We start from the raw sequence: 12068 nt of genomic DNA on the forward strand, positions 1-12068 counted from the left end.
TCTTAATAAAAAAATTCAGTTAATGCTCCACCCAATGTATAGTTCATTATTTGGTTCTATTAAAAAAAAAGCAGATGGTTACCATGTTGTGAACGTTATGGTTGGAAAAAGTATTACAAATTACAGATTGGGCGATACGTTTCAAAAGATATCAGATAGGCTACTAACGGTTCCATCAAACACGGCTGAGTTAATGGATCTATTGGCGTATTGTAAAGAAACCGAAACGGTCACGTTGCGGCAATTGGAAAAGGAGCTTGGTGTAGTTTTGAAATACATCATATTTCTGTCGGACCACACACTGTTCACGCCAGTAGAAATAAAGCATAACAACACAGCGTTTTTGTGGTAGGTTGACGAAATATAAATGGCGATAGGGAACAGCACGGTGTTTCAGGAACATACGAATGCCGAAAGTTATAGAAGAGCACAGGCAAATAGTTGACGTTAAGGTAGTCGAATTTCAGCAGTTGCTCAATGTTAGAATTCAAAAATTCAAAGACGATTTGGATATTTACGCAAAAATGGTTGATCAACTGCAGTACAATGGCAATATAGATGATCTGCCCAAATATCACAAGAAAGCGACACAATTGGATAACAGGTGAGATGAGCAAATGGACTGGATAATTGAATCTTAGAAAGAACCTTGCTAGAATAAAATATTATTACCTATAATTTTGTAGGCTGATACTTGCTATGGAAAGAATAGACGGTTTCAATACGGAAGAAGGAGCGTATGGTTTCGAGTTATCCCAGTATCCTCTGCGAAAGCAAATTCACGACAAGTTATCACCGTTCAAAAAGCTGTACGACCTTTCCATGGACTTCATTAACCAACATCACAATTGGATGACATCAAAAATTGGTTCTTTTGATCCCGAAATGATCGAAACTGAAGTCGGGACGTGTTATAGGAACATTTATAAACTCGAAAAGGTATTCAGCGACAGACCGGCGGCACAGGAACTGGCAACGAAAGTAGGTTTCTTGATCGCTTTGCAATATGCGTTTTACCTATATCATCTTTAGGTTCGAATCAAAGTGGAAGAGTTTAAGGAGCAGTTGCCTATAGTTCAAACTCTTGGCAATCCTGGAATGAAGGAGAGGCATTGGGAGCGGGTTTCCGAAGTTGTCGGTTTTCCTATTGTTGTCGACGAGGACTTGAGCTTGCAGAAGATCATCGGTTACGGTTTGGAAGAATTCATACCCAAATTTGAGGCGATATCGGAAGCGGCGACAAAGGAGAATAATCTCGAGAAACACTTGAACAAAATGATATCGGAATGGGTTGAGATTGAATTTAGCATTTTGATCTACAGGTAAGTATCGGTTGGCGTTTTCCTACGTACCTAATTAGGTATTGTTGTAGAGATACGGGTACGTATATTTTATCATCGGTTGACGATATCCAAGTATTGCTGGATGACCACATTGTGAAGACGCAAACAATGAAAAATTCGCCCTATATTAAACCTTTTGAAAAGGAAATTATGTAGGTATTTTCAAAAATAGGACTGTTGCTTGTATTGTTCGTTTTAGCGCTTGGGAAGCCAAACTGGTGTTGCTTCAAGCAATTCTGGATGAATGGTTGAAAGTGCAGGCGACTTGGATGTATCTGGAACCGATCTTTTCGTCACCAGACATTCAGCAACAAATGCCGGAAGAAGGGCGTAGATTTAGTGCCGTAGATAAGGTAGGGATTTCCCAAGGTTGTTTTATGTAAAAGGTTGTCTGGTAACTCTAAACCAATAGAATGCTTGCATTTTGAAGGCGGGAAAACGTCATCCAGAATTCACATTTAAAATTGCTCATAGGTTACAATGCTAATAAAAGGGGTAAAAAATTTAGTTTTTGCAGTATATTTTTGGATTTACGAGTATATGGGTATATTTATATTAGGGTGGATCTTATATTGGAAATCTTGGATGTTTATCGACCTCAACCTTTGAAAGCAAGCAAAGTATTGAAAAAATGAGTGTTGTGCGTAAGCTATTTTACATTGCACGAGGACTTGTGAAAATGTAATCAAATTAATTTTAGAGGTGGAAATGGATAAACAGGCCAGACAATCTACAAAATAGGAACCACCCCTATGTATTAGTACCTAGGCTTTGGGAATTAAAACTCTAAACATTCTTTACCGGATGACACCAAATAAAATGCTTTTGCGTTTTATGGAATATGTATATTTATAGTATGTATAAAATGGTAACCGATGTGCACACGGCGAGCTCTGTCGTTGGGGTGAGCCCAGGGGCAGGTCTTCTGACTGATGGAGTGTGGCGCGAGGTCGAGCTGGCAAGGCGACCTGGTTCTGCAGGTGGAAAGCTTTTTGTTTCTTGAAATGCAGTCGATGTAGAAATTGCGTTGCACTTTGCAGAGTTCGTGGCTCTGCTTTTAAACGTTTGCGGCCAGGGACGCTAAGCTTTCGTCCGTTGGCCGTTTTGACCAATGGGAGCCCAGCACATTTAAGTTTGCTGCCGCATGTGAAACATTTTCTTACCCATTCTTTAAGAACGGTAGGGTCTTTGGGAAACGTAAAAACTGAGATTTTATTTACACCAGGATGAGGAATTTTAGTGTTACCGCCACTTATCTAAAAAAATACTTAATTATAACATACAAAAGTGCATATAATTGATGAACTAACCTTTCAATCACGGCTATGAAAATCCACAAAATTCACAAACTAAATGTCTTTATATTGCAGCAAACAGGTATCTACAGCTAATATATGTTCCTATGCACTTCAAAATTCAACAAATTTTAAACAAATAAACTATAACTCAAGAAAATTAAGCACCCGCGCGACTACAAACAATGTTGAACGTCAATGTCTGAATTCTCGATGACGTATACATTCCGTCCCTCCCGCTTCCGCCCACATAGTTACCAGGTAACCTTTGAAATAAAATAACCTTGGGGATTTCCATTCTCACAGTGCACTATTGCTAAAAAATATCTAACTTTGCTATTGCCAAATAGTATTTGGGTAAGTTGAGCGAGTGTAGGCGATGCGATCCTGGGTGGAGGTGTTCCTGCTGCAGGTGGTTGTGTGCGTGGAAGTTCCGATGCAGGGCGCAGGTCCTGGATGCGTACCTTTACCTGCTCCCCGTTGTCTTTCCCAATCCAACATGCGTTTATCCTGGTGTATGTGATGACGGGATAGGGACCGTGTAAATTTCGACCAAAATCTCGCGTTATCCCTGTATCAATAGCTACTATGTATATCACAGCCTGACTCGCCCGTAAGCTTGATCTGTAAACTCGTCCGCCATTTTGGAGCCCACTAACAATTCACGCTTGCAAAACGTTGCATCTCTTGCATGTATGTATGCTCGTATGTATGTCTATCATTTAAAGAAAAGTTATCGATTTTTTAACGTTTATTAATGCATACAGGTATTTAAGGTAAGATTTTACAAATTAAACAGTTTACCGTGCATAAATTTAAACTATCAGAGGGCTCCAAAATGGCAGACGAGTCTGCGACCTTAATCAAGTACTGTACCTGGATCGTTTTATCACCATATAACCGTTTTTAGCGCATTTCCATAGAAATTAAAAAAATGTTCTATTGTGGCCACATTGTCCGTCCGTCCGCTCGTTCGGTTGAGACGCTACTAATTCTTTATCTTTTAATTGGGCGGTAGTGGATCCGTAGGTGGCGTAGTACGATCGGTAGCAGTGTTGATTCCGGTGAACCACACATTCTTCCTGCGGTTCGCCCTGTTTCACTGGGTGGTGAGTCTGACTGCGCGTACCAGTCACCCGGCCGAGGAAGCTCGTACTTTAGGAGGGAGTGACTTGAGGTTGTTTCGGCGACAGCGTTCTTTCTCGTCCGGAGAGTGTAGAGAAATATGGTTAGGATGTCGTCCCATGTCTTGGGGTCTTTTTGTTCGCAGCGGATTCGGCGGCCCTTTTTTAGCGCATTTCCACAAAAATGAAAAAAAATGCGCTATTGTGGCCACTTTGCCCGTCCGTCCGTCCGCTCGTTCGTTGAGACGCTACTAGTTCTTTATCTTAAGAGCTATTTGGTTCCTTATGGTATCTAGGCTTGCACCAAGGAAGGAATTTTTTCTGCGTTTATTGCTAAAAAAGATATTGTAAAAAACCAAAAAACCGTTTTTTATATGTTCCATAATTTTACACTTTTGCCGTTTTTAACAATCCTAGAGATCGTTTATAATTTTGTATTGCTGTCTGTCGTCTGTCTGTTGATTTGTCCATCTGTTCCTTTGTCTGTCTGTCCCTCTATCTGTCCGTGTGAACGATAACTTTGGTTAGAAATGTCCGATCGCTTTGACATCTCCCGTTAGTTATGAACTGAATTGCATGAAATTCAATATGGGCATAGCTTTAGCCATATAATACGCAATGCCAAAAGTTGAATCGAATCGATGCAAAAGTCACAGTGTCCTTTTGGCATCTCGACCATTAATAAACCGAATTGCAAACTTTTTTATTTATAAAAGTATTTGAATGAAATTTGATACATAGGCACTTGGAATAAAGGAAAATCAAACGCCAGTTTCAAAACTTGGTTTTGCGCATGCGCAGTGTCAACTTTTTTATTTATGGAAGCATTTAAATGAAATTTGATACATAGGCGCTTGGAACAAAGGAAAATCTAACGTTAATTTCAAAATTCAGATTTGCGCATGCACAGTTCTAACTTTCATATTTAGAAAAGCATTGAAATGAAATTCTTCTTATAAACTGAAATTGAAGTAGCACGTCAAAAATGGATTGGACATGTGCAACGCTATCTTTCATATTTGTGGCGGATTTTTACGATTTTAACAGAAGTTGCATCTTACAAATGGGTAATAAATGCAAGTGGAAATGCGCTTTTTATAAATCGTTTACGATTACTTTTTAATTATTTTCTGGTGTCGCCTGTGAGTTAGCTTGTGGCGGCGTCTAATGGACGCACCCGCAATATCGTGTAACGGATGGTTTCAAATTATAGGGTGGTTCGGTAATTCTGACCGGAGGAGGGGTGTCAATGTGTATTGGTTCCTTGCAAAGGGTTGAAAGTTTTCTCAGGTTCGTCGTGTGATTTTTTCTTTCTTCTTGTAATTTTTTCGTCTTATTATGTTGCTAAAGTACTTTTGGAACTTACCTTTTTGGACTTTTACTTCTAGCTAGGTCAGGTAAAAAATGGTATATAATTAAGAATGTACTTAGTTCATTCCGCTTTCACTGATATATCTTATTGTCAAGAATTTGTAATCATTATTTGGAAAAATATAGGTTCAAAATTTACAGTTGAATCTAGAGAATTTATGTAAATTTCGGTGTTGGCTCTCTTTGAAACAAATATGTATCTTTTTACTACTTCTTGCAGAACAGCAATAATTCCAAAGATCGTTTAGATGAATCACTTTTAGTTCACATGCAATTATGCAAAACATAGATAATGAAAAAGAAATAGGTGCCTTTATGGAACGAGTGACGTTATCTTTGGCGCCAATACAAATCGAATTGCAGTCACCTAATGGTGATGTGGAACTTAATTTTAGTTCGATGCGCATTCCTCTGACCTCCCCAAATTCTCACCATATCGTCTTTGGCAAATACTCCAAAATTAAATGCTGACCGGGCTGGTGAGTGGTTGCGAGTGTGCGTTGAGACGTACTTGCCAGTAGCCTGATTTTACTTCGGTCTATCACAAGGAAGAGTTTTGCTGGTTCAATGTCGCGGAACGTCTCGTTGATGTGTGGCAGGTTAGAGCTCTCGTCCAATGTGATTTTGTCCAGTCGCCGGTAGTCCACGCCGAACCTGGGTTGCCCGTCTCTGTTTTTCACCATCACGATGGGCGAACAGTATTCTGACGTGTTCTCGATTATCCTGGCTGTCAACATTACTTCGACTTCGTCGTTTCTTCTCCGGGGAATATTGCACGGGGCGCTCGGAAGGGTGTATCTTGGCGTGGCCGCATATGGTGAGTGGCGAAGGCGATGGTGAACGGCGGGGTGCGTTCGTGTATTGGAATGTTTGTAGCAGCTGGGGTATGACTGGTTGTCGGAACACGTGTTGGACGTCTTTCGTAGTGATAGTGGGCTGGTGTCTGGAAGTCTTAGTTTTCCTGCATCAATATTTAGTGCGACGTTGGGTCGCCCCCCAGTGGATGCAGCCCCGTTCGTAATCCAGTACGACCTACGGTTTCTTTAGCCAAACTTGGTCGAGGAAGATGGGTGATACGAGGTTTGAAGCGACAAGGAATTAGTCTCGCTCTACCTGTTCGTCGAGAGTGTATTGGATGGTGATGACGCCTGAGATGTGGAGGTGTTGCTTCAGCTCTGTGGGTGGCTGTTGTGTTCACTCGAACAAACTTCCATACCTATACCTCACTTGGTTTTACCGCTAGTTGGTTACTAAGAGACCAAGAAGTCCTTACTTCACGCTATTCTTTCCCTACTTTGACTGCTAACTCCAACTATAACAATGCCAACGTACCTTCCTACTGTGAAAAATCTTAGACTTTTGCTACATGATTAACCATAACCCGTAATCTGTATTCTAGTCCTGTTGCTCGTGGCGATCTTAAAACATCAATTCACAGTACACTTTATTGCTTGTTATTGAAACTCTGTCAACTCTGAGAGGTGGCCAGTATATATGTGAATTTAAATGGTTACTGTACGGTCTACCGTCTAAATCATTTAAACTTTTAATTTCAAACTGCACTCTCCTTTGGCAATAATACAGTCTTTTATCCTATATTGCACCATGTGATCTGATAAATGATAAACAAAATAAAATAAATGGTTGTTTGATGCAAGCAAGGGAGAATGGATATACGTTTTTTTGCAAATGTGTCTCATCTATTTGAAAACGGCTTGCGCTTGACTTTCGTTTTTAGTACGGTACGGAATGGTCTTAATAACATTCGAGAGTAAAGACGAATTTTAACATATACCGAAAAAAACAGTAACAGGTATAAATTTTTCATGCTGTAGATATGGCGCGACATCATGAAGATTTGCTTCGGTGAGCCAAGAGTTATGATGGTTGTCGAAATAGACAAAATGCTGGAACGTCTTTCGAAGTGCAACAATCTTTTAGACCTGATCCTCCGCGGGCTAAACGAGTATCTAGAAAAGAAAAGGTTGTATTTCCCTCGGTTCTTCTTCTTGTCTAACGACGAGCTGTTGGAGATATTATCTGAAACTAAGGATCCTACAAGGTACCTACTTCTAACCGTTCGTGATTATGTGGGCATCCAACTGAACATGTTAACAGAGTTCAACCGCACCTGAAGAAGTGCTTCGAGGGCATTGCAAAATTAGAATTCACCGAAGAATTGGAGGTGACCAAAATGAAATCGAGCGAAGGTGAGGAGGTTCCCTTGGTCGACGTAATTCGAACAGCGGACGCGCACGGGCAGGTCGAGAAATGGTTGCTCGAACTAGAAACAGATATGAAGAAATCAGTGCACAAGATGGTCGAAGGCGCCATTACTGACTATCCCAAGCGTCCTAGAGATAGCTGGGTCCTACTTTGGCCCGGACAAACGGTATGTATGATGTTCGACGAGCTAAACTCGAATCCGGTAAATTACAGGTGCAAAGTGTAGCAATGACGTATTGGACTACAGACGTCCATCAGGCAATCACAGTTAGCCTGGATGCGATGGAAGAATGTTTAGAACAAAGCAATTATGAAATATCGAAAGTTGTAAATTTAGTTCGAGGGAAACTGAATCCACAAAATCGAATTACTCTTGGTAATAGTTTTATAAATCTGCTCAAGTTCTGATAGTGGTGTTGTGTTTCAGGAGCGTTGGTAGTTCTCGATGTGCACGCTAGAGACGTACTCTCGGAGCTAATTGAGTTGAAAGTCAAATTTATTACCGATTTTCAGTGGTTGTCACAAATTCGTTATTACTGGGAGGTAAGTAACTGTGCGATAGAATTCCTGTCAATATTGTAACGGTTGGTTGCAAACGCTTTGGCCCGCATAATGCTCTCCGAAAACCTCTCTCGCTTAATTCCAATTTTACAACCACACCTTCAAAATGGTGGATAAGCGACCATATTTATTAGTTTAACCCATTACATTTCATCCCCATTGACCAATCCCGTTTAGAAAAGTGATTTCTTGAAGACTCGGTCGTTAAAAACCCTGAATAATCAGTTCTCATGCTGCGTCATGAAACTTATCCAACTCATCAGATATTTACACTTATAACCCATTAATTCTGCCTAATCTCCCGCCAGACGGGCGCGACCAACTTTCTCACGCAATTAATCGGCCAATGCCGTATCCGGAAACCATTGACTTAAAACCAATAAAGCGACCGAACTTATTGCGAAACCATTGAACCAAAAAAACAATAGAGCAACAACATTTTGGAGAAACCTCTCTTGACGAAAGTTCAAACTAAGATGGCTGTCACGTAAGAAACCTTCGTGCTCTCCGAGACGGCGCAGTCAGCTTTCCCCGTTTAAAGTGTGTGTAGCGTCGTAAAAGTTATGTATACAGGGTGGAACCTCTCATAATTAATACCTAAATTGCCTCGCCACCCGCTCAATCGGTTAGCCGAAAATAAACAGGTACTTCTAGGATACTGGATTTTATTTTTCTTACCTACGCTAAAGATTCAATGATTTTAAAAACTTAAAAACACTAACATAAATAGTAAGAGGGACCCACTTTCAACACCGGTTGGCCTAAATGAAGTACTTAAAATTTTAGGAAAACCAAATGGCGACACGAATGATCAACTCTACTTTGATGTATGGCTACGAGTATTTAGGTAATGTCGGTAGATTGGTGGTGACTCCTTTGACAGATCGCTGCTTTCGAACCCTCTTTGGCGCGTTACATTTGCATTTAGGTAAATGATCCGCTTACGCCCCAACCAGCTAATTGTTGCCGTAGGTGGCGCACCCGAAGGTCCCGCAGGTACCGGAAAAACCGAAACGACAAAAGATCTGGCGAAAGCGGTCGCGAAGCAGTGCGTGGTGTTTAATTGTTCGGACGGTTTGGATTACCTCGCCTTGGGGAAATTTTTCAAGGTTTGTAGTTCTTAACCCACCCGCGTCAGAATGCAATGAGATGGATTAGGGTTTGGCATCGTGTGGAGCGTGGTCGTGCTTTGACGAATTCAACAGGATTGATTTGGAAGTACTCTCAGTAGTCGCCCAGCAGATACTAACCATTCAACGCGGAATCAATTCAGGTTCTGACAAGATGGTATTTGAGGGCACGGAATTGAATCTCGACCCCACGTGTGCGGTCTTTATCACCATGAATCCGGGATACGCCGGGCGGTCAGAATTACCCGATAACTTGAAGGTAACCTTAGTACACCATGAGTTTCACTAACGCCAGTTGTAGGCACTATTTAGATCCGTTGCGATGATGGTACCGGATTACGCTTTAATCTCTGAAATTGAGCTGTACTCTTACGGTTTTCTAAACGCGAAGCCGCTGGCAGTTAAAATTGTCGCCACCTACCGTTTGTGCTCAGAACAGTTATCCTCACAGTGCCATTATGACTACGGTATCTTACCATGTCACTGCCTATTATAAGTGCTTCTTCTAGGAATGCGAGCGGTGAAATCTGTATTGAGAGCCGCGGGTGCTTTAAAATTGCGCTATCCGGACGAAGAGGAAGACATACTAGTTCTACGTTCAATTAAAGACGTAAACTTGGCAAAGTTCCTAAATCAAGACGTTCCTCTATTTCAGGGAATTACATCGGATTTGTTTCCGGGAGTCGAACTACCTCCTCCTGATTACGACGTTTTTGATGTGGCCGTCAGAGATACGTGCGAGCAGTATAATTTACAGTGCACCCCATTCTTCTTGGAAAAGACGCAGCAATTGTACGAAATGATTGTCGTACGTCACGGACTTATGCTTGTCGGTTTACCGTTCGGCGGAAAGACTCGGTGCTATCGCGTATTGGCGGACGCGCTAGGCTTGATTGAGGAGAGGGTAATGTAACTACTGAAAATTGTCCACGCTGTAACAAATTGCAGGGTGGAATGGATGAGCATAGAGCGATATATACTGTCATGAATCCTAAATCAATCACGATGGGCCAATTGTACGGACAATTTGATCCGGTGTCTCACGAATGGTCAGATGGTGTTCTGGCTGTCAACTACCGAGTGTACGCCATGTCAACTACACTGGAAAGGTACTCGCGAACATTTGAGCCGCTAATTAGTACACATTTTTAGGAAGTGGTTGCTTTTTGATGGACCAGTCGATGCCATCTGGATTGAAAACATGAACACAGTGTTGGATGACAACAAAAAATTGTGTTTGATGTCTGGGGAAATAATTCAGTTGGCAAATACCACAAATCTCATATTTGAGCCTATGGATTTGGAAGTCGCTTCTCCTGCTACGGTATGCAACCTGTCACCTCCTCCACTATACTAGAAATGCTGTTTAGGTATCACGTTGTGGTATGATATATCTGGAGCCCTCAACATTGGGTTGGGAACCACTTCTAACGTCATGGATAAACACTCTTCCCCCACTGCTGTCTGAACACCACACGGCAATGGTTAATAACATGTTTCTGAGATTCGGCCGAGCACTCTTGTGGTTTGTTCGCAAAGGAGGCGTGAAGGTAAGCCAACATGGCACACTGCAAATTGTCATCGATGCGATACCAGGAACTGGCGACGACTTCCGACTCTAATCTGATGGTTTCCGCCATGAATTTGTTCGACTGCTTTATGGACGACTTCCTCGACGAAGCCTTTATGGGGCAAACATCAGACCTAGACGTTCGAGCTCAGTTGGAAGGCGCCGTATTTTTCTCTTGCATTTGGTCTCTTGGCGCTACCTTGGATTCGTCGAGCAAGCCCAAATTTAATATTTTATTCAGAGCTCTTTTAGAGAAGGAATTTCCCGCTTCTGTTGCGAAACAGCTGGACATACCGTTTACCATAGCCAAACCGGAGAAACCGTATATCTTCAGTATTCCGTCTGGCGGAACCGTATTCGATTACAGATATATTAAGGAGGTAAGGCAAACGCGTAGAAATTGGCTGGCACTTGCGCGCTTTTCAGGGTAAGGGAAAGTGGAGATTGTGGTCCGACGATCTAATGACCGCTCCTCCGATTCCCCGCGATATCCCGGTTAACCAAATCATCGTGACCACTATTGAAACTATCCGAAATATGGCCCTGATGACGTTATTGGTACAGCATCGGAAGCCGATGATGATTGTCGGTCCAACCGGTACAGGAAAGTCGGTGTATGTGATTGTAAGGCTCTCAAAAATGGAACAAACAGACAGCGTTAGTAAAAGGAAAGTGACTTCCAGGTGTATCATATTTTGCAGATTGCGATTTCAGTATATAAATTGGTACCTGATGGTGATGGTGGTATTTCCTTTTGTGTGTATTTTGAAACTGAAGAAGTCAAATGAAATTCGGGGCTTAGGTTTTAGAAGTTTGTGGGCAATAGACAAAGTTCACGAATCATTTTTTTAATACGTCATTGAGTTCGAGAAACGCAGTGACCTTGTAAAGCGAGTTCCTTGGCTCCAACATGTCGGTCTTTCAGCGTGGATAGTTTTATCTGAATTGATTTTGCGTGCTCCAAATTGCGAAATCAAGATGAGATCATTGCTTGCTTGTGGAAAGGGAAGCTTGCAGAAAAACCAAACGCGTGAGATAACGATGAACGGCCTAACTCGTGTGTAATTCGCGGGACACAACCAATCAGATTTGTTCTTGAAAAATGCAGGTTTACTTAATTACAAGGCGCCATTTTGAAGGGGCGTTAATTAATTGCAAAAAGATAGGTAGGGATTAATCCGGAGAAGTATTTTGGGAGATTCGGTCTTTTGATTATGCAAGAATTAACCACGGGAACCGCCGTAAAAAATCCTTTTTGGAGTCGCTAGGGCGAGAAGTTCTGTGTTTTTGGGCCATCATAAAAAAGTTTAGGTTAAAGCACAGATCTGTGGTTAAAGCCAGGAGAGAGTTTTAGGCGAGTTTTTCGTAAGCCATTTAAGTAAACGTGTTGCTAGCCAAAAGGATTATTGTGCAAGTAAAAGGAAAAACTAACCTTAACGCCAAGGCGG

General features: G+C 41.7%; 1 protein-coding gene across 1 annotated transcript; it reads left to right on the forward strand.

Annotated features, from left to right (window-relative positions):
- The first annotated feature begins 218 nt into the window (after window positions 1-218).
- LOC116166013 (dynein heavy chain 7, axonemal-like) lies at window positions 219-11067 on the forward strand. The gene is made up of 19 exons (XM_031480823.1): window positions 219-348; window positions 398-604; window positions 687-981; window positions 1033-1322; window positions 1373-1495; window positions 1543-1696; window positions 6969-7195; window positions 7252-7525; window positions 7573-7735; window positions 7787-7902; window positions 8707-8848; window positions 8893-9029; window positions 9079-9309; window positions 9352-9517; window positions 9560-9954; window positions 9999-10159; window positions 10203-10374; window positions 10421-10600; window positions 10647-11067. The coding sequence occupies exons 2-19, from the start codon at window positions 408-410 to the stop codon at window positions 11049-11051; spliced, it is 3828 nt and encodes a 1275-aa protein (XP_031336683.1). The 5' UTR covers window positions 219-348; window positions 398-407; the 3' UTR covers window positions 11052-11067.
- The last annotated feature ends 1001 nt before the right edge of the window (window positions 11068-12068 follow it).

The sequence above is a fragment of the Photinus pyralis genome, unplaced genomic scaffold, assembly GCF_008802855.1.
Source record: "Photinus pyralis isolate 1611_PpyrPB1 unplaced genomic scaffold, Ppyr1.3 Ppyr1.4_LG3a, whole genome shotgun sequence".
NCBI lineage: Eukaryota > Metazoa > Arthropoda > Insecta > Coleoptera > Lampyridae > Photinus > Photinus pyralis.

Bases quoted from the DNA above. Each gene is read 5' to 3' on its own strand.
- LOC116166013 (XM_031480823.1), top strand. From the start codon at position 408: ATGCCGAAAGTTATAGAAGAGCACAGGCAAATAGTTGACGTTAAGGTA. The intron at 7,903-8,706 runs GTAAGTAACTGT...TTAAAATTTTAG, and splicing joins AAATTCGTTATTACTGGGAG to GAAAACCAAATGGCGACACG. The intron at 10,160-10,202 runs GTACTCGCGAAC...ACACATTTTTAG, and splicing joins ATGTCAACTACACTGGAAAG to GAAGTGGTTGCTTTTTGATG.